Source organism: Oncorhynchus tshawytscha, linkage group LG06 (assembly GCF_018296145.1).
Source record: "Oncorhynchus tshawytscha isolate Ot180627B linkage group LG06, Otsh_v2.0, whole genome shotgun sequence".
Lineage (NCBI taxonomy): Eukaryota > Metazoa > Chordata > Actinopteri > Salmoniformes > Salmonidae > Oncorhynchus > Oncorhynchus tshawytscha.
In genome coordinates this window covers 33,725,594-33,748,024 of record NC_056434.1, presented here as the reverse complement: position 1 = coordinate 33,748,024, position 22,431 = coordinate 33,725,594, and the positions used below count along the sequence as shown (strand labels likewise).

The window sequence follows — 22,431 nt, the reverse complement described above, 5'->3', positions numbered from 1 at the left end:
ACCGGGGTCTCCCCTGAGCGCCCCTTTCCCGCCTGAACCCAGTGGGATCCGTCTCTCCTTGCCACAGGAGTACGACGGGAGTGCTGCCAACTGCCAGGGTTTCCTCCTTCAATTAAACCTCTATCTAGCCACGGTCCATCCAGTTCCATCGGACTGTGAGAGGGTGTCCACCCTTGTCTCGAGCCTCACCGGGAAAGCCCTGGAGTGGGCCAACACCGTATGGAGAGAAGGAGATGCGGCGTTGGACCAGTTTGAGGAGTTCACCCGCTGTTTCCGGGCAGTCTTTGACCACCCACCCGAGGGTAGAGCGGCGGGTGAGCACCTCTACCATCTGAGGCAGGAGACAAGGAGCATCCATATTTTCACCCTGGAGTTTAGGACCCTGGCTAACGGCACGGGTTGGAACAACAGGGCCCTGATCGATCATTACCGCTGCAGTCTACGCGAGGACGTCCGTCTGGAGCTGGCCTGCAGAGACACCACCCTCTCCTTTGACCAGCTGGTGGACCCGCATTCCCAGCATAAGGCGCTCGTCGATTCAGGCGCGGCTGAGAATTTCATTGATAAAGCTTTAGCCCATAGTTTTGGGGATCCCCATTATTCCCGTGGATGTGCCTTTCCCCGTTCATGCCTTAGATCATGGGTGTCAAACTCTGGCCCGTGGGCCAAATTTGGCCCGCGGGGTAATTATATTTGGCCCGCGAGACAATACCAAATTACTACTAGAGCTGGCCCGCCGGTATTATACAGCGCATTCACCACTAATACTACGAATCCCATAATGCTCTGCTGTTTTCGCGCGCCAATCAGGACAGGACCCAGAAACGCTCTCTCCTCTGTGACAGTAGTCATAGCAACATAGACGCTACAACTGTCAGCGAGCTAACCCTTCCCAAAAATGGCGAAAAGAAAGGCAGAAAACAGGAGCTTTCTGGACAAGTGGGAGGCAGAATATCTGTTTACATATGTAAAAGACAAACCTGTTTCTCTTGTTTGTGGAGTCAACGTGGCTGTAAGTAAGGAGTACAACATTAGACGACACTATGAAACGAAACACCATGACAAATACAAGGACCTGGACATGACTCAAAGGAGCCAGAAAGTAGAGGAGATGAAAAGAAGTTTGGTTTCACAACAGAATATGTTTAAAAAAGCCACATCACAAAGCGAGGCTGCTGTAAAGGCTAGTTATATAGTGGCAGCAGAGATCGCAAAATCAGCCCGGCCCTTTAATGAGGGAGAGTTCATGAAAAAGTGCATGATGAAGGTTTGTGACCTCGTATGCCCAGAGAAAAAACAAGCATTTTCAAACGTGAGCCCGAGCAGGAACACAGTAGCTGATCGCACATGTGATCTTGCCACCAATCTGTATGACCAGCTGATGGAAAAGGGAAAAGATTTTGTTGCGTTCTCCCTCGCTGTGGATGAGAGCTGCGACGCATCTGATACTGCTCAGCTGTCAGTCTTCATCCGTGGAGTGGACTCAAATCTGTGTGTTACGGAGGAGCTATTAGGATTCAAATCAATGCATGGCACAACCACAGGAAAGGAAATCTTTGAGGAGGTTTCCAAATGTGTAACTGAAATAAAGCTGCCGTGGGATAAACTCGTTGGATTAACGACAGATGGTGCGCCAGCGATGTGCGGTAAAAAAGAGTGGACTGGTGGGCATGGTTCGGGAGAAGATGCGGGAAGAGAACTGTGCAGGTGAGCTAACTGTTTACCACTGCATCATACATCAGGAAGCACTGTGTGCCAAAGCCCTAAAGATGGAACATGTTATGACCTCAGTAACACAGGTAGTTAACTTTATAAGAGCCAAAGGTCTAAATCACCGCCAGTTTAAATCTTTTCTGGAGGAGTGTGGTTCGGAATACGCAGACGTGCCGTATCACACAGAGGTGAGATGGCTAAGCAGAGGAAAAGTACTGAACAGATGTTTCGAGCTGCGTGAGGAAATATGTCAATTCCTGGAAACCAAAGGGAAGGATACAGCAGAGCTCCGGGAGCAAAAGTTCCTGTGTGAGCTGGCCTTTCTCTGTGACATCTCGAGCCATCTCGATGCGCTGAACCTGCAGCTTCAGGGGCGGGGGCGCATCATCACAGACATGTACGCTGCAGTGAGGGCCTTCAAAACTAAACTGTGCCTGTGGGAGAATCAGATGCTGCAAGGAAACCCTTGCCATTTTCCCTGCTGCCAATCCATAAAAGCGCAGATCTCTACCGCCGTGTTCCCATGCGCACAGTTTGCTGAAAAACTCAGTGTTCTCGCCGCTGAGTTTAGCCGGCGATTTGCCGACTTCGATGCCCAGAAATGCAAGTTTGAACTGCTTAGTAATCCCTTCGCAGTTGATGTGGAAAATGCACCAACCAACATCCAAATGGAGCTGATTGAACTCCAGTGCAACGACACGCTGAAGTCAAAGTATGATGCTGTGGGCGCCGCACAGTTTCCACGGTTCATCCCTGACACAATGCCTCAGCTCCGCACCCAAGCTGCTCAGATGCTCTCCATGTTCGGCAGCACTTATCTATGCGAGCAACTTTTCTCCTCGATGAAGATGACCAAAACAACTCACAGGAGACGTCTGACTGATGAACATCTTCGCTCGATACTGAGGATTTCTTCAGCTCAGAGCTTGAGCCCAGACATTGATGAACTAGCATCCAAGAAGAGATGCCAGGTATCTGGCTTGGGCACATCAGATTAGACCAGTGTGCAATAATTAACGTTTTCTTTATGCACTTTTTCTTGCTACAAGGCATGGGCTTGAATGGTTGATTGATTTGTTATCATTTTATTTGTAAAATTGTTAGCCAGTGGAAAAAGTTTATTTTGGTATTTAAATCAGAAGGCTGCAAATAGAAAAGAGGCATACAATTTTTATTTAAATTTTATTTATTTAATAAATGAATGCCATTGATGTGTTTTTTCATTTGAAATTCGATTTTGCATGTCTCCACTATTAAATTATATATTGTATGGTAATAAGCGATGCTTGTTCCATATTCAATGTTAAAGCAAAACTTGTTTGGGTCCATATTAAAAGGTTAATTTGTTCAATGTTGGCCCGTGACTTTGTTCAGGTTTTACATTTTGGCCCACTGGGTATTTGAGTTTGACACCCCTGCCTTAGATAGTCGACCATTAGGGTCAGGGTTGATTAGGGAGGTCACCGCTCCTTTGGGCATGGTGACGCAGGGGGTCACACGGAAATAATGAGTCTTTTCCTTACTGACTCTCCTGCGTTTCCCATGGTGCTTGGCCTACCCTGGTTAGCTTGTCACAACCCTGCTGTTTCTTGGCCACAGAGGGCTATCAAGGAGTGGTTGCGAGAGTGCTTAGGTAGGTGTTTAGGGGTTTCCGGGTTGTGCTACTACGGTGGAAAGTCCAGACCAGGTCTCCACTGTGCGCATTCCCCCTGAATATGCCGATTTGGCTGTCACCTTCTCTAAAAAGGCGACTCAATTACCACCTCATCGACGGGGCGATTGTGCAATAGATCTCCTGGTAGACGGTGCACTTCCCAGGAGTCACGTGTATCCCCTTTCACAGGCGGAGACGGAGGCTATGGAGGGGGGTCTGGTGCACTTGCAGTGGACAGCTGAGGCGGACAGTCACCTGAGGGCTTTGTTTACCTCGGCTCCCGTGCTGGCCCATCCGGATCCCTCTTTGGCGTTCATAGTGGAGGTGGATGCGTCTGAGGCTGGGATAGGAGCTGTGCTCTCTCAACGCTCGGGTACACCAGCGAAGCTCTGCCCTTGTACCTACTTCTCGAAGAAGCTCAGCCTGGCGGAGCGAAACTATGACGTGGGGGACCAGGAGTTGTTGGCTGTCGTCAAGGCCTTGAAGGCGTGGCGACATTGGCTTGAAGGGGCTGAACACCCTTTTCTCATCTGGACTGACCACCGCAATCTGTAGCACAACCGGGCGGCGAGGAGACTGAACCCTCGCCAGGCAAGGTGGGCCATGTTTTTCACGCATTTTGTGTTTACCCTTTCTTACAGACCAGGCTCCCAGAACTTTAAGGCAGTCGCATTGTCCCGGCTGTATGACACAGAGGAGCGGCCCATGGATCCCACCCCCCACCTCTTGCTTGGGAGCTGGACGTGGACATTGAGCAGGCGTCACGTGCAGAGCCCGCTCCCCCCCAGTGTCCAGCTTCACAGGGTAACACCACTATCCTGGTCGTAGTGGATAATTTTTCTAAGTCCTGTCGTCTCCTCCCTTTGACCGGTCTCCCTATAGCCCTACAAATTGCGAAGGCCCTGTTTACTCACGTCTTCCGGCACTACAGGGTGCCTGAGGATATAGTGTCTGATCGGGGTCCCCAATTCACGTCGAGGGTCTGGAGGGCGTTCATGGAACGTCTGGGGGTCTTGGTCAGCATTACCTCAGGTTTTCACCCCAAGAGTAACGGGCAGGTGGAGAGAGTTAACCAGGATGTGGGTAGGTTTCTGAGGTCTTATTGCCAGGACCGGCCGGAAGAGTGGGCAGCATCCGTGCCCTGGGCAGAGATGGCCCAAAACTCACTCCACCACACCTCAACTAACCCTTCTCCCTTCCAGTGTGTTTTCGGGTATCAGCCGGTTCTGGCTCCTTGGCATCAGAGTCAGACCGAGGCTCCTGCGGTGGATGACTGGTTCCGGCGCGCGGACGCCGCCCATGTCCACCTTCAGCGCGTTGTGCTGCGCCAGAAAGTTGGAGCAGACCGTCACCTCAGTGAGGCCCCCGTGTTCGCCCCGGGTATCGGGTCTGGTTCTCGACCCGAAACCTGCCCCTCCGCCTGCCCTGTCAGAATCTGGGTCTGCGGTTAGTGGGGCCATTTAAAGTCCTGAGGAGAGTGAACGAGGTATGTTATAGGTTACAACTTCCCCCCGATTACCGCATTAACCCCTCGTTCCATGTGTCTCTCCTCAGGCCGGTGGTGGCTGGCCCGCTCCAGGAGTCTGAGGTGCGGGGGGTTCCTCCACCCCCTCTGGACATCGAGGGGGCCCCGGTGTACTCTATTCATTCCATACTGGATTTGAGACGTTGGGCGAGGGGCCTTCAGTACCTCGTGGCCTGGGAGGGGTATGGTCCGAAGGAGAGATGCTGGGTTCCGGGGGAGGATGTGTTGGATCCTTCAACGCTGCGAGAGTTCCGGATTGCCCTCCGGGTCGTCCCCGAGGTCGGTGTTGACGTGCTTCTGGAGCCGCGCATCGGGAGGGGGGGGGAGTACTGTCATGACTTCCACTGAAGTCGGCCCCTCTCCTTGTTCGAGCGGTGTTCGGCGGTCGACGTCACCGATCTTCTAGCCATCACCGATCCATTTTCCATTGGTTTTGTCTTGTCATATATCACACCAATTCCAATCCCATCAATTACATGTTGTGTATTTAACCCTCATGTCCTTGTCGGTGATTGTTCGTTGCATGTATTGGTGCTTTGTATGTTTTGTTGTGCGACGAGTTTTGTACCCACTTTCTTTATTTTATTATTATTTTTTTGTTTTTTTCCCCCCCTCTGTTCCATGAACTGCGGAGCCACACACACAAACAAGCACACACACAGACACACTCTAACACGTCATGACAACGCCTCTTCCCCTTCAGATCCTCAAAAAGTTATACAGCTGCACCAGCGAGAGCATCTTGACTGGCTGCATCACCACTTAGTATGGCAATTGGTTGGCCTCCGACCGCAAGGTGCTACAAAGGGTAGTGGGTACGGTCCAGTACATCACTGGGACCGAGCTCCCTGCCATCCAGGACCTCTACACCAGGCGGTTTCAGAGGAAGGCCCAACAGACTCTAGCCACCCAAACCACAGACTGTTCTCTCTGATAACATACGGCAAGCGTTACCAATGCACCAAGTCTGGAAGCAACAGGATCCTGAACCCTTCTACCCCCAAGTCATAAGAATTCTTAATAACACTTCTAAATAGCTGATCAAATGGCACCCGGACTACCTGCATTGACCCTTTTTTGCCTAAACTCTCTTGTACGGACTCTTTGCACACACACTGGGCTTTACCCTAACATTCACACATACTTACACCGACACCCCAACACACACACACACACTACATATGCACACACACACCCTAACCTTAACCCTTAGCCTAAACTTAACCCCAAATCCCTAACCCTAAGCCTAAAACTATACCTAACCTTAACTCCTAACCCTAACCTTAATTGTAACTCTAATTGTAACCCTAAACATAAAAATATCATTAAGTCTGCATTGTTGGAAAAGGACCCTTAAGTAAGCATTTCACTGTTGTTCTACACCTGTCGTCTACGAAGCATGTGATACTTAAAAATAAAAAATATTATTTTTAGTTGTATTGTTTGTACTGTAAATCGTATAATTGTTTATTGTGTGACTGTCCTGGTCTATCAGTGTATGAATGTTTTGTTACTTGTCACTGCACATGTGTGCATATGAATGAGTGTGTGTGTGTGTGTGTAAGAGGGAGCGAGAGAGATAAAGAGAGAGAGAGAGTAGCCATCTGAGTAACCATCTGTACTTGTTAAATCTTACTAAAACAACAGATATGTCTGATGTCTCAATTATTTTGATGGAGATAATAAGGTGTGTGTGTGTTGAGAGTTTAGTTCTGATTAAACTCTGCTCTAATACCATAAGAGTAAAATAACTCTTTCCAACTCTTTGCCCCCTCTTGTCCCACCCACCTCTCCCCTTCTCACCACACTCCTATCTCCTCTGCCCCCTCTCCTCTCCTCTTCCTCTACAGGAGTCAGACAATACTACATCAGTTCTGCTGTCCTGCCCCAGAGGCTGCTCCCACTGGCTCCTCCAGGTAAGGTTGAAATCTGAACTCTGAAATCACTCTATCGCGATCTCTTTTTCTCTGCCTCTTCCTCTGTGACTTTCTCAGTTTATTAGCTGTTCTTTTTTTTCTTCTGCCCACCTTTCTCTCTCTCTCTCTCTTTCTTTTTTTCTTTCTTTCTCATTTCATCTTCCCTCTCTCCAGTCTACCCTGCAGTGCCATTACTGATTCTCTGAGGGGCTATCTAATGGCTCTGTGATTGTGCCCCTGTGGAACTCCCTTTAGTTTGTCTGTATGTGTCTGTGTGTGCTGCTCAAGCCATGTCCACACACTACACAAATGCCATCAGACTCCTTCTCTGTCTGTGTGTGGTTGCGTAGTAGTGAAAGTGCTGCCAGTGACTGATTCAACCTATCTAGCCCTGAAGAGGTTGGAGGGAGCAGAGCAATGTTGTCATTACATTTTATGTCTATGAACTGGGAGTAGAGAAGTCAAGACCAAAACCGGGGGGAGGGGGGATACCGAGTTAAGACAGAGACTGCGAGTGGGGCGAGAGGTCCAAGACTGAGTCAAGGCGATAATAAATAAATGTGTCATGAAATGAGTGTGGATATTTGGCCTGGCGAAGTGGTTTAATGCAGGGAGATTGTTCAAGATTGACGTCGAAATTGGACGTTTATCCATGTCCTGAGGAGGTTGGGAAATGTCTTCAAAACCAGCCACTAAGGGTAACAGTGATCGCTATTACCATCAAGTAGACTTGGGTTTTGATAGGGTGTTGATGAGTGCCTAACCTTAATGTTTTAACCCTATCCCAAACCTTAACCATTACCATAACCATTCGGAACGAGTGCATAAACTTAACCCTTAACTTCGAAATTTGATGTTTGGATAAATGGAACAATACAGTGCAGCAGGAGGAACGATATAGAGAAGCAGGAGGAACGATACAGAGCAGCAGGAACGATACAAAGCAGCAGGAGGAACGATATCGAGCAGCAGGAGGAACGATATAGAGAAGCAGGAGGAACGATATAGAGAAGCAGGAGGAACGATATAGAGAAGCAGGAGGAACGATGTAGAGAAGCAGGAGGAACTATACAGAGCAGCAGGAGGAACTATACAGAGCAGCAGGAGGAACGATACAGAGCAGCAGGAGGAACGATGCAGAGCAGCAGGAGGAACATCAAAATTTGACGTTTGGGGAATGTGTATTCACTTTTATTTATGCAGTGAGACTGTGAGAGCTTGTTGGCTTTATGCTCTGACTGAATTTGATTTGATTTGATTTGAATGTGAGCTGATAGTTATGGTCTCGGCTAGTCTCAGGAAGAAATTACGAGTCCTCATTGTCCGAGACTGAGTCAAGGCCGAGTAAAAATATACCCGACACCGAGACAAGACCGAGACACTAAATATGTGGTCTCAAGACCGGACTCGAGACGGCCTACTACAATACCGCTGCATATTATCTATCTAAAATAAGATTGGGGTCATCGCTCCATCGTATTTTAGATAGAATTGTGCGTTTGTGTATGTGCAGGTGTGTTTGTGTGTCCTCTGGCTGTAGGTCTCTGTGCGGCTCTTGAGTGATGTGAGATGACAGATGTTAATTTCTCTTTCACTGTGACAGAGGAGGAGGTGGAAAAACCAGTGTGTGTGTGTGAAGCAGGAGTACTATTAAATAGCCATTACTGTCCATATCTACTTGTCTGTTAAAGCCTTAAATACATTTGAATGTACTTTGTTGTATTCTGATGCAGTGCTGAGGCATGATGGTGTTTTTAATAGAGTCTTAATAAAATACAGCCTCCAGCATGCACCAAACACACACACACACACACACACACACACACACACACACACACACACACACACACACACACAGTGTGTCAGGCTGTGTTAGCTGAATAGCAGAACCAGAGAAGAACATTATTGATGTAGTCATTATTTAAGCATGAGCAGTCTTTGCTTTTATACAGTAGCGGTGTTAGAGCTGGCTTATATAACAACTGAAAGACAAAGAAAGATAAGTAAAGGACACACACATACATACATACGTTCAAAAGTTTGGGGTCACTTAGAAATGTCCTTGTTTTTGAAAGAAAAGCTCTTTTTTTGGTCCATTAAAATAACATCAAATTGATCCGAAATACAGTATAGACATTGTTCATGTTGTAAATGACTATTGTAGCTGGAAACGGCAGATGTTTTTTATGGAATATCTACATAGGCGTACAGAGGCCCATTATCAGCAACCATCACTCCTCAAATCAAATTGTATTTGTCACATACACATGGTTAGCAGGTGTTAATGCGAGTGTAGCGAAATGCAGTGACCCCAAACTTTTGAACGGTAGTGTACATACACACGTTTTCCCAGGGGTTGAAGGTGAGTGTTGTTGTTTCCATAGTGATGGGCAGCTGCTGAGTCTGGAGGGCGGGAATTCCTCCAGCGGACAGGAAAGAGAGGGGTCGGGGGGTGTGGCTCGGAGAGAAGGACCCAGCGACTACGAACTTGCCCTGGAGAACAAGACCAAACAGGTGTGTGTGCAGCGGGATACAGGCCGGCAGAAACAGACCATGCTGCTGCCTGTGTGTTTCTCTCTCTCTCCTTCCCACTCCCCCTCTCTCTGAGTCTCAGAGGAAGTAAAAGGGGATTGCTTGCTGAATAGAGATGTTGGATCTTAATTTGTGCCAGTTTGCTACAGCTGGAAAATACTCCTGTAGCCACAGGAAATGTGAAGTATTATGTGGATTGTAATTATTGGGCATTTTTGTAGGGGTGGATCCATTTTTCGTACAGGAAAATGTAGTCTGAAATTTTTAAGTGGAAATGGCAAACTTAAAAAGCCTTTTAAAACCTTTTAAATCTCCTGCATTGCAGGAAAGTTGTCCTGCAACAGGGTGATCAAATTAAGATCCTACATCTGTATGTGAAACAGAAGAATGTCTTAATAAAATAGCTTTCTTTTTGACTTCTGTTTCCCTGAAACACAGTGATGTAGTGATTGGTGTCTGTGATGAAGAGGGATTGGAGTCTGTTGTACTGTTTTAGGAGAGGAGAGCTTGTCCTGCTATCCTTTTATTTGAGAGAAATATCCAGTTTAACAAATGGAGGCTTGTAGCATTGCTCTGTGACTACAATATCCCTCACCCCAAAACCTTACTAACAATATTTTTCTCTGTTCTTCTCTTTCCTCTCTCTCCCTCTCTGTTTGTAGATAGAGGAGTTGGAACAGAGGTACGGTGGCCACCTGGTGTCGCGGCGCGCTGCGTGTTGTATTCAGATGGCGTTCCGTCAGTACCAGCTAAGTAAGAACTTCCAGAAGATCCGTAACTCTCTGTCAGAGAGCAAGTTGCCACGCCGCATCTCCCTGCGCCGGCCCAACCCCAGCCGTAACCAAAAATCCACCCAGCGACACAGCTTCCTGTTAGAGACCGGGAGACCCCCTGCGCCCCAAAACACCCCCACCACCCCCTTCACGCTCCACCTCCCTGCCCCCTCCCCGCCACGGGCCCCGGGCCCTCGCTCACACAGCTGGAGGACTGCTTCTCAGAGCAGGTGAGCTTTATATGTAGCACTTTAGCCTAGCGTAGTCTAGCATCAGTAAACAGTAAGCCTAGCGTAGCATCATAAAACTTACAGGTGTTCCAATGACTCGTATTATGATTCTTATTCCAGGTACGCTCACTGGCCCATTCGATAGACGAGGCCCTGCGTGGGTGGAGCCTGTCGGAGGGGGTTGAGGGGGGGACAGCGGGGCTGCTGATGGACCCCGGGGCGTTTCGGATGGCTGCACAGAGTGCCTGCATGCCTCGCAGTGCCAGCTCCCTGCTCATGGCCTTCAGAGACGTCACCGTTCACATCGACACCAACAACTACACTGTCTCCACGACTACCACCTCCACAACCACTGCTACCCACGGCAACACAGGGGCAGGAGCGGGAGGGAGCAGGCAAGTCTCAGTGGATGGGGGAGAGAGGGGAGGAGGGGTGAGGACTCAATCAACAACCTCCCAGCTAAGGGGTGAGGCGGAGTTTCCTGCCCCCCCTCCCAGTGAGTTGTTGGAGGGAGGAGGGTCGAGAAGGGGGTCAACTGTGACAGGACAGGGGGGAGAGATGGGGAGGCAGAGTGGCTCAGAGAGACTCAGTTCCACCTCCACCTCTACCTCAGCCCAGTCTAACCAGTATACCACTCAGTCATCCTATTCCCAGTACCCCCAGTACTCCACATACCCCAAGGCTCATCACCCACAGTCCCAGCCAGGGTCCCAGTCAACCAGGGACCCCACCTCTGAGGCTCTCCAGGCCCTGGTCCTCTCTCTGCCTAGAGACCGCTGCCAGGACCCTACCTCCTGCCGATCCCCCACACTCTCCACTGATACGCATCGCAAACGACTCTATCGCATTGGACTCAACCTCTTCAACGTGTGAGTGCACACACACACACACACACACACACACACACACACACACACACACATATGCATGCAAATACAAATACGCAAATACTTTATATACCTAATACCAGGGTTGTGCTCAATTACGAATTTTGGAATTGACTCCCATTCAACTCATGATTTGAAATTTTAATTGAATTGGCCACAACAGAATGTAGAATTTGAATTTGAGTGACAGGAAGTAGAATTTAATTCAGTACAATTCAAAGAAGTTCCTTTCAGTCATAGAAAATGAGAGTTTCATTTAATCTGAAAGGTCAAACTTCCAGATACCAAAGAATATGTAATTCTCTGGAAACAATGTACTCTTGTTCATGTACTCTTTAACCTTAGTGCTTAGAATAGTCAATTATATTTCAACCAACCATTTCATTTGTTTGGCTTGTTTTTTTAAGGGTCAATTTGATGGTCAAACTAATGCATTCTGGGAAAAGTAGTATTTCCCCCATATTAAAACAAATGTAAGGGATTAATGAAATATGATAACCTATAATATTTGCATACAGGTTTCCCATGGGCACACAATGGTTGAATCAACGTTGTTTCCACGTCATTTAAATGAAATTACGTTGAACCAACGTGGAGTAGACGTTGAATTGATGTCTGTGCCCAGTGGGTTTGTTTTCCTTGATCATTCCTTTTAAGAGTTAGTCCTGAAAATCAATTGCTTCAACAATATTTTATATGCATGTATATAACAACATGTTTGGTGTTTTATGTACAAGATGCATATTTGTATAGACTATACCTAAAATAGAAGAGGCATTTGCATTGTATTTCATTTCACTGAATTCAATTCTATTTCCTTTAATTAAAATAAAAATTGCAATTCTGCATCCTGTTTACTACTTCAATTGAAATTCAATAATTGAATTGGAATTTATGAGGCATCCTCAATTCAATTCCCTGACACACACAGGGTCGAATTGTCCTTTAGCTACTCACAGAATTATTCACAGAACAGGTATCTGGTCTAGAGAGGGGTAGAGGGAAAAGGGAGAGAGAGAGGTGTTCTCTATATATAGTGGTACATACTGTTGGCCTGCAGCCTGTAGTTAATGTAAATTAGCTAAAGTGCTTCACTGATAGAGTTGCCTGTTACTTTACGGTCCTATCCACATCCACCCACACACACATGCATATACCGATATTGTGCTGTCTATCTCTGCTGTAGGAACCCAGAGCGAGGCATCCACTTCCTGATCACCCGTGGTTTTGTCCCAGACACGCCCATGGGCGTGGCCCACTTCCTGCTACAGAGGAAGGGCCTGAGCCGACAGATGATTGGAGAGTTCCTGGGGAACAGTAAGCTACTCTTCAACAGAGATGTCCTGGAGTGAGTCCACACACAAAATATAGCACACACACATGCACAGACAACCACACATACACACTTGAATGCATGCATACGGCATATACAATATGTTTTACACATACAGTAGGGTCCGGAATGATTGGATCCCTTAATAAAGATGGGCATAAAAGACTGTACAAATACTTAGCTACTGTATATTGTATGCTGTGGTGGAAAAAGTACCCAATCGTCATACTTGAGTATAAGTAAAGATAACTTAAAACCTCTTAAGGAGGCTGCGAATTTTCGCAGCTTTTTGTTAAAAATCGCGCAACATTTCAGCGCCCTGCTACTCATGTCAGGAATATAGTATATGCATATGATTAGTATGTGTGGATAGAAAACACTCAGACGTTTCTAAAACTGGTTAAATCACGGCTGTGACTATAACAGAACGTCTGTTTCATCGAAAAGCGCAGGAAAATCTGATCACTGAAAGTGGAAATAAATATCCATGCGCCACTTCCAGGAATTGTTAAAGGTGAACCGTATTAAATGAGGCCGAGGTTGCAGTACCTACAGCTTCCACAGGATGTATAGAGTCTTCTCATTTGATTCTGATTTGATTCTTGGTAGATCCGACCAAAGGGAACCGATTCCCTCCGACCACCAACTTGATGCATCGTCTCTGTGTTTTTCCGGACATTTTTTCCACACGACCAGCTATCGAATTTACATCGCCTCCTGATGATTTTTATAGCTTATTAACGTGTAGTAATACCTAAAGTTGCATTAGAAAGGTATTTCGAAGTGTTTTGTGAAAGTTTATCGTCGACTTTTTAACTTTAAAAAAATGACGTTACGTTATGAAACGCTATTTTTTCCCGTTTATCACACAGTCTTCATAGATCGATATCTAGGCTATATATGGACCGATTTAATCAAAAAAAAGACCCAATATTGATTATGGGACATCAAGGAGTGCCAACAAAGAAGATGGTCAAAGGTAATGAATGTTTTATATTTTATTTATGCGTTTTGGGTAGCGCCGTCTACCGCAAAATCTGTCTGTTTAGGTGACGTTGCAGTATTTTGGGGGTACATGCTATCAGATAATAGCTTCTCATGCTTTCGCCGAAAAGCATTTTACAAATCTGACTTGGTGGCTAGATTCACAACGAGTGTAGCTTTAATTCACTACCTTGAATGTGTATTTTAATGAAAGTTTCATGAAATTATGAGTTTTATCAAAAACTATAGGTGGCGCTCTGAAATCCGCTGAGTGCTGTTCCTTCGTGGGAACAGTATTTTGCATAATCCTTAAGAAGTTTTAATAGAAAATGAAAAAGTAATAATTGAAAGTCACCCAGTAAAATTCTACTTGAATAAAAGTCTAAAAGTATTTGATTTTAAATATACTTAAGTATCAAAAGTAAAAGTATGAATCATTTAAAATTCCTTATATTAAGCAAACCAGACAGCGCCATTTTCTTGTTTTATTTATTTATTTATTTATGGATAGCCAGGGGCACACTCCAACACTCAGACATAATTAACAAACAAAGCATGTGTGCTATGAGTCCGCCAGATCAGAGGCACAAGGGTTGACCAGGGAGGTTCTCTTGATAAGTGCGTGAATTTGACCATTTTCCTGTCCTGTTAAGAATTCAAAATGTAAAGAGTACTTTTGGGTGTCAGGGAAAATGTAAGGAGTAAAAAGTACATTATTTTCTTTTGGAATGTAGTGAAGTAAAAGTAAAAGTAGTCAAAATTACAGATACCCCAAAAAACGACTTAACTTTTGGCCACGACGGAAGTTTTGAGAATGACACAAATATTAATTTTCACAAAGTCTACTGCCTCAGTTTGTATGATGGCAATTTGCATATACTCCAGAAGGTTATGAAGAGTGATCAGATGAAATGCAATTAATTGCAAAGTTCCTCTTTGCCATGCAAATGAACTGAATCCCCAAAAGACATTTCCACTGCATTTCAGCCCTGCCACAAAAGGACCAGCTGACATCATGTCAGTGAATCTCTCGTTAACACAGGTGTGAGTGTTGACGAGGACAAAGCTGGAGATCACTCTGTCATGCTGATTGAGTTAGAATAACAGACTGGAAGCTTCATTGTTTTTCCTCTGTCAATCATGGTTAACTGCAAGGAAACACATTCCGTCATCATTGCTTTGCACAAAAAGGGCTTCACAGGCAAGGATATTGCTGCCAGTAAGAATGCACCTAAATCAAAAATGTATCGGATCATCAAGAACTTCAAGGAGAGCAGTTCAATTGTTGTGAAAAAGGCTTCAGGGCACCCAAGAAAGTCCAGCAAGCTCCAGGACCGTCTCCTTAAGTTGATTCAGCTGCGGGATCGGGGCACCACTAGTACAGAACTTGCTAAGGAATGGCAGCAGGCAGGTGTGAGTTCATCTGCACGCACAGTGAGGTGAAGACTTTTGAAGGATGGCCTGGTGTCAAGAAGGACAGCAAAGAAGCCACTTCTCTCCAGGAAAAACATCAGGGACAGACTGATATTCTGCAAAAGGTACAGGGATTGGACTGCTGAGGACTGGGGTAAAGTCATTTTCTCTGATGAATCCCCTTTCCGATTGTTTGGGGCATCCGGAAAAAAGCGTGTCCGGAGAAGACAAGGTGAGCGCTTACCATCAGTCCTGTGTCATGCCAACAGTAAAGCATCCTGAGACCATTCATGTGTGGGGTTTCTTCTCAGCCAAGGGAGTGGGCTCACTCACAATTTTGCCTAAGAACACAGCCATGAATAAAGAATGGTCCCAACACATCCTCCGAGAGCAACTTCTCCCAACCATCCAGGAACAGTTTGGTGACGAACAATGCCTTTTCCAGCATGATGGAGCACCTTGCCATAAGGCAAAAGTGATAACTAAGTGGCTCGGGGAACAAAACATTGATATTTTGGTTCCATGGCCAGGAAACTCCCCAGACCTTAATCCCATTGAGAACTTGTGGTCCATCCTCAAGAGGAGGGTAGACAACCAAAACCCCACAAATTCTGACAAACTCCAAGCATTGATTATGCAAGAATGGGCTGCCATCAGTCAGGATGTGGCCCAGAAGTTAATTGACAGCATGCCAGGGCGGATTGCAGGAGTCTGGAAAAAGAAAGGTCAACACTGCAAATATTGACTCTTTGCATCAACTTCATGTAATTGTCAATAAAATCATTTGACACTTATGAAATGCTTGTAATTATACTTCAGTATTCCATAGTAACATCTGACAAAAATATCTAAAGACACTGAAGCAGCAAACTTTGTGGAAATTAATATTTGTGTCATTCTCAAAACTTTTGGCCACGACTGTAGTACTTTGAAGTAATTTTACTTAAGTATTTTACACCACTGATTGTATGCTCCAAAAATATTGTATGCTAAACTTAAAATCACCAGATTTTATAGTAGGGATGAGGTATTTTCTGCATATGCATTGTTCTTTCGAAGGCCAAACCCACTGCTGGTGTGCACGGCCATTTTGATGTGTGCTTGGGGTTATTGCTTTAGTACAATATATGTAGTTTGAGCATACAATATAGCATAGCATAGTATTTGTATTATTTATTTTATACAGTCTTTTTGCTGATCTTTATCAAGGGATCCAATAATTCCAGACCCCACTGTAAATGCGCACACACACACACACATGGATGCATGCTCTCATACTGCAGAGAGAGAGAGAGCCAGGAGAGTGTTTTGCTTTGAGAAAAAATAGGTCACAGCACTCAGCACAATGTTTTTCTCTACATCTCTCGCCCTTCTCTCTCTACTTTTCTCTCTACTCCCCCTCTATCTCTCTCTCTGTCTCACACAGCTTTCTTTGCCCTTATCCATTGGACGGAATATGTACTGTATATTTGCATTTGTCAAGTGTGTAAGCATATTTGTGTGTGTGTATATGTGTTCCAGGTCAGTGGTTCTGTAATCAAACTATGACTAAAAAAGGAAGAAAAAAACCCACCACGAGCAGTTGTACACTCACCCTCATACACACACCAATGACGTCAACAGTGACATGAGCGAGACATACGCAACTAACCTCTCCTCCCCCTCTGTCTCTCTAGCTGTGTGGTGGATGAGATGGACTTCTCTGGGATGGAGCTGGATGAGGCTCTGAGGAAGTTCCAGTCTCACATCAGAGTCCAGGGAGAGGCCCAGAAGGTGGAGAGACTCATTGAAGCTTTCAGGTCAGACCCATCAACCAATCACATCACACCCTTAAACTGATCAGTCAATCAGGGTTACTCCAGGGTTAGGCACTCTAGTTCTGGAGTGCCATGCACAGCAGGTTCCAACGTAGCACCACATTTGACCTAACTACTAATAACCTCAGCAGCTGAGATAATCTATCAATATCAGAGATGAGCTCAATTCCACCTACCGAGTGTTCTCTCAGGTCTAAAACAAGAAGTGTCCTACATCCTGGATTAGGGTCTTTGGTATTTGGTATTGGTATTTTACTAGGATCCCCATTCAGCAGCTACTCTTCCTGGGGTCCACACAAAACATGAAACATAATACAGAATGACATAATACAGGACATCATTAGACAAGAACAGCTCAAGGATGACATAATACAGAACTGGGAGGGGGTAGTAGTGTAGACATGCTATTACAGGTCTGTTAGGTAACGGATGTTATGTCATCTGTCATAAGGGTGACATAAGAAGTCATTTTAACGGAGTTATTCCTTTACGGATAAACACATTAATTTCGCAAGTGATCATGTGAGCACGTGATCTTGTGAGATTTCATTTAATGTGAAGTTAATGTGATAACATGTGACAACCATGTGAAGCAATATGTGACAACATGTGAAGCAGTGGCACCCGTTATTTTGGCATTAATACATGTCACATATCAGTTTGCAAGCAAGGTAAAAAATTTATTTTTAATCATTGATTAATAAAGCCACATTTTGTAAGGCATCTCCAAATGCAGGTGTTTCAGCCTAGCTCAGTGCATTCTATGGTTGTGGGGCAGCCTGCGGAAAATACGGAATGTAGGGGTTGGTAATGTTTTCTAGTTGCGCCATGATTGGTTCAATGTTCTTTCACTCGTGGGGAAACTACGCCTTGAAAAAGGGTAGAGCTCAAGAATTCGAATCCCTTAGGTGCTGCCTAAGAGTTACATTAGAAGTGCCCATCCAAGAAGGCTCAAGGTCATTAGCCACAGATAAAATTGAGTCAAATTACATATATACAGTAGCTTTGATGGCAAGCTAGCATTCATCAACATGAATGAAGTCGACAATCTACTGGCAAATCCTTTTCAATCCTTGTCATATGAAGATAAATAATGAAGAGAAATAGATAAAATGTATCGGTGCTCATCGGCCATTGGACATAAACATTACACAACAAGTTGGAAATCGCAAATTCAACAATGAGCTGTTTGGAAGGAATCAGTGTCTAACTGCAAGCATTGCAAAGCAATCGCTAGCCTGCTATTCAGTGGAGTGGGTGTGTGGTCCCAAATCTGGGTTTAAGGGTGTCTTTTCCAAGCTTAAAAGGATTAACATTGACAATGCTGTCAATCCAGCATGACTTCTGCCGTGCTCAAAACAACTGGAAACTCGGAACTGGGAAATCTGACTTCAGTGCATTCAAGACAATTGGGAACTTGGAAAAAACGAGCTCCGACTGGGAAAATAAGTTTTGAATGGTCATCCAACTTGGAATTGCAAGTCACCTCTTTCTAGAGCTCCAACCTGAAGATCACTGATGTCATCATGATGCAACCTTGTTTTTTTAAGTGTTCCCAGTTGTCTTGAAAGCACCATAAATCCTGAGAATGACAGACTTTAACGATAAAGTTTGATGACAAAATTTGCCCACGAAAGACCGCCGTGCCACCTTCCTGTTCAAGTGGGCACAGCACTAAAAGGTGAGTCCAACAATGTCTTGTATGCTGCTGCATAAATGATGTAATATGCCAGGGATATATGTATACTGTAGCTAAGAAAGTAATACTAGCTGTATGTTGTGTAGTAAGCTGTTTAGCTGTTGGTGGTGCACATGTAGCCTATAGCCTGTTTTAGAGAAATGTCATCTTCAAATATTGTAAGAGCTTTCATTGTATGCTTATATGCCCCCTTTATTTATCCACGGTTCTGACTTGGGAGAATACTGTAAGACCGGCCCATGTTCTGTATTTTGTCACTGTACGTTTCAAAAGTGCTAAACAAATAGTTATATTGACCACGTCCGTCCTAGTTCGCTCATTAAAATCTCAATCGAAATAACAGATTGCCTTATATCCGCTCGTCATCCCCTTATGACAGTTTGTACATCTCAATTGTCAGCAGAAACCACATTTTTTCAAGCAAGTAAGCCATATTAGCTCAGTTTTTTAATGCACACTTAGAATCTAGCCCTATCAGATCTGCACTAACAAACACCTGCATAGCGGTTGTTTTGATGGTGGATGTCACGTTGGCATGAAGGATTAGGAGACAGACGCAAGAATGCCTAATAGTTTTTCTTATTAAGCCCAAATTACGGCGTGCCGTGTAAAGGCACGGGGATGAAGACCAAACAAACAAGTAACAAAACACAGGGTAGAAACCCAAAACAAAAGAGCGAGGAGTACCTTGAATAAATAATACACGCACACAATGATTAACCCACAGGACGAGACCCATAATCATCTGCGCAATCCACAATGGCACGAAAGCCATTGTAACAATAAATGACAGCCCAATGGAAACCAAAGGGCACACTTATACAAGTACTAATAATTGGGAACAGGATACAGGTGTGCGTAATAAATGTTCTGGAGGGATCCGTGACAGTGGAACTGCATTAGAGCTGTCAAATCCACAAGTGGCTCCTGGAATTATACCAGGACTTGCATGTTTACTAGTTGGAACACCGGGATATGGTATGTAATCTACACCTCAATTAGGCTGATAGAAATCCTCACTATTTTGATTTTAAATTTGAGTGTCATTATTTCTATATAGAGTAGCCTACACTTTCTCGTTCTGAAATACGAACGTGAGTAGGACTGGTGTGGCTTCGTGACAATGATTACACAGGCAGCTGCTCACCGATTTGACAGGTCTAATGCAGTTACAACTCCAACACCGCCAAAAAAGGTGTTGGCAGTCACGTGTTTATGCTTGATCTGATTGAATCTAGGTCTTAATGTCAAGTGTCCCAGAGAGCTGCTTCATTTTTGTTGGTGTTGTTAGATAATCACACGTTTATTGACTTGATTCCGGACAACTTGGGAGCTCTGTCAGAGTGACCATCAGGTTCTTGGTCACCTCCCTGACCAAGGCCCTTCTCCCCCGATTGCTCAGTTTGGACGGGCGGCCAGTGTTGGTGGTTCCAAACTTCTTCCATTTAAGAATGATGGAGGCCACTGTGTTCTTGGGGACCTTCAATGCTGTTTTCGCTTTGTCATGATGGGGTATTGTGTGTAGATTTATGAGGATGAGTATTTAATCCATTTTAGAATAAGGCTGTAACGTAACAAAATGTAGAAAAAGGGAACTGTAAGTATAAATAAGAGGCGATACTATACTGCACTGCAAAGTATTGGTGGTAAAATTATACACTGCTCAAAAAAATAAAGGGAACACTAAAATAACACATCCTAGATCTGAATGAATGAAATATTCTTATTAAATACTTTTTTCTTTACATAGTTGAATGTGCTGACAACAAAATCACACAAAAATTATCAATGGAAATCCAATTTATCAACCCATGGAGGTCGGGATTTGGAGTCACACTCAAAATTAAAGTGGAAAACCACACTACAGGCTGATCCAACTTTGATGTAATGTCCTTAAAACAAGTCAAAATGAGGCTCAGTAGTGTGTGTGGCCTCCACGTGCCTGTATGACCTCCCTACAACGCCCGGGCATGCTCCTGATGAGGTGGCGGATGGTCTCCCGAGGGATCTCCTCCCAGACCTGGACTAAAGCATCCACCAACTCCTGGACAGTCTGTGGTGCAATGTGGCGTTGGTGGATGGAGCAAGACATGATGTCCCAGATGTGCTTAATTGGATTCAGGTCTGGGGAACGGGCGGGCCAGTCCATAGCATCAATGCCTTCCTCTTGAAGGAACTGCTGACACACTCCAGCCACATGAGGTCTAGCATTGTCTTGCATTAGGAGGAACCCAGGGCCAATCGCACCAGCATATGGTCTCACAAGGGGTCTGAGGATCTCATCTCGGTACCTAATGGCAGTCAGGCTACCTCTGGCGAGCACATGGAGGGCTGTGCGGCCCCCCAAAGAAATGCCACCCCACACCATGACTGACCCACCGCCAAACCGGTCATGCTGGAGGATGTTGCAGGCAGCAGAACGTTCCCCACGGCGTCTCCAGACTCTGTCACGTCTGTCACATGTGCTCAGTGTGAACCTGCTTTCATCTGTGAAGAGCACAGGGCGCCAGTGGCGAATTTGCCAATCTTGGTGTTCTCTGGCAAAAATGCCAAACATCCTGCACGGTGTTGGGCTGTAAAGCACAACCCCCATCTGTGGATGTCGGGGCCTCATACCACCCTCATGGAGTCTGTTTCTGACCGTTTGAGCAGACACATGCACATTTGTGGCCTGCTGGAGGTCATTTTGCAGGGCTCTGGCAGTGCTCCTCCTGCTCCTCCTTGCACAAAGGCGGCGGTAGCGTTCCTGTTGCTGGGTTGTTGCCCTCCTCCACGGCTCCTGATGTACTGGCCTGTCTCCTGGTAGCGCCTCCATGCTCTGGACACTACGCTGACAGACACAGCAAACCTTCTTGCCACAGCTCGCATTGATGTGCCATCCTGGATGAGCTGCACCAACTGAGCCACTTGTGTGGGTTGTAGACTCCGTCTCATGCTACCACTAGAGTGAAAGCACCGCCAGCATTCAAAAGTGACCAAAACATCAGCCAGGAAGCATAGGAACTGAGAAGTGGTCTGTGGTCACCACCTGCAGAACCACTCCTTTATTGGGGGTGTCTTGCTAATTGCCTATAATTTCCACCTGTTGTCTATTCCATTTGCACAACAGCATGTGAAATGTATTGTCAATCAGTGTTGCTTCCTAAGTGGACAGTTTGATTTCACAGAAGTGTGATTGACTTGGAGTTACATTGTGTTGTTTAAGTGTTCCCTTTATTTTTGAGCAGTGTAAATATAACATATATAATAATATATAATAAATGTATATAATTAACACTGAAAATATTTGAATAAGTATTTACACTAAGCAGTGTGTAAATTGAACACTTTTCCAGTGTCTATATGGGTCCACAGACTCCACACTTTCAGTGACAGATTTACCACTCTCAGTGTTAATTATTATTATTAATTATATATTTTTGTACATAAAAATGTGTCTATCATATGTCCATGTCCTAGGCCATTTGTGTCGAACCAAAAACAGAGTTTACCAAACATTAGGAACACCTTCCTAATATTGAGTTGAACCCGCCCCCCTTTTGCCCTCAGAGCGGCTTAAGTTTGAGACCTTGATGTTCATCAAATGCAATTTCCATCTTAAATGATTAACCAAGATCTAAAATTACCGTTAAAGAATCATAGGCTATGACAATGATGTAAAGAGTAATGAAATGCAGGATGTAAAGCAATTCTGAAAAATGTCTGTTAAACACTTCTTTGGCAGTCAAATAACTTGCATATATTCAAATACCTTCAAATATTATTTGTTTTTCTGAGACCTGTATTTGAATATCAGAGGAAATAGATGCCAATAAGATGCCTTTAGTTGAATCTCTATATTCGACTACCTCGAGTATTGAAAAGTTGGTATTTTCAAATAAATGACAAAATACAAGTATTTTCTCTAGCTGTGAGTAGAAGATCTGTTTAGGAAGCCTTAAGTCGCTCATCCTCA

The 22,431-nt window shown here is 45.0% G+C and overlaps 1 protein-coding gene across 1 annotated transcript in view; it reads left to right on the top strand.

The window, feature by feature from the left end:
* The window catches only part of LOC112245127 (IQ motif and SEC7 domain-containing protein 3-like), a 50,209-nt gene that overhangs the window by 8,571 nt on the left and 19,207 nt on the right, over positions 1-22,431 (top strand). The window contains 7 exon segments of the mRNA XM_024413115.2: positions 6,743-6,808; positions 9,193-9,322; positions 10,003-10,302; positions 10,305-10,343; positions 10,464-11,212; positions 12,417-12,578; positions 16,637-16,759. Coding sequence (XP_024268883.2) covers positions 6,743-6,808; positions 9,193-9,322; positions 10,003-10,302; positions 10,305-10,343; positions 10,464-11,212; positions 12,417-12,578; positions 16,637-16,759 — 1,569 coding nt within the window.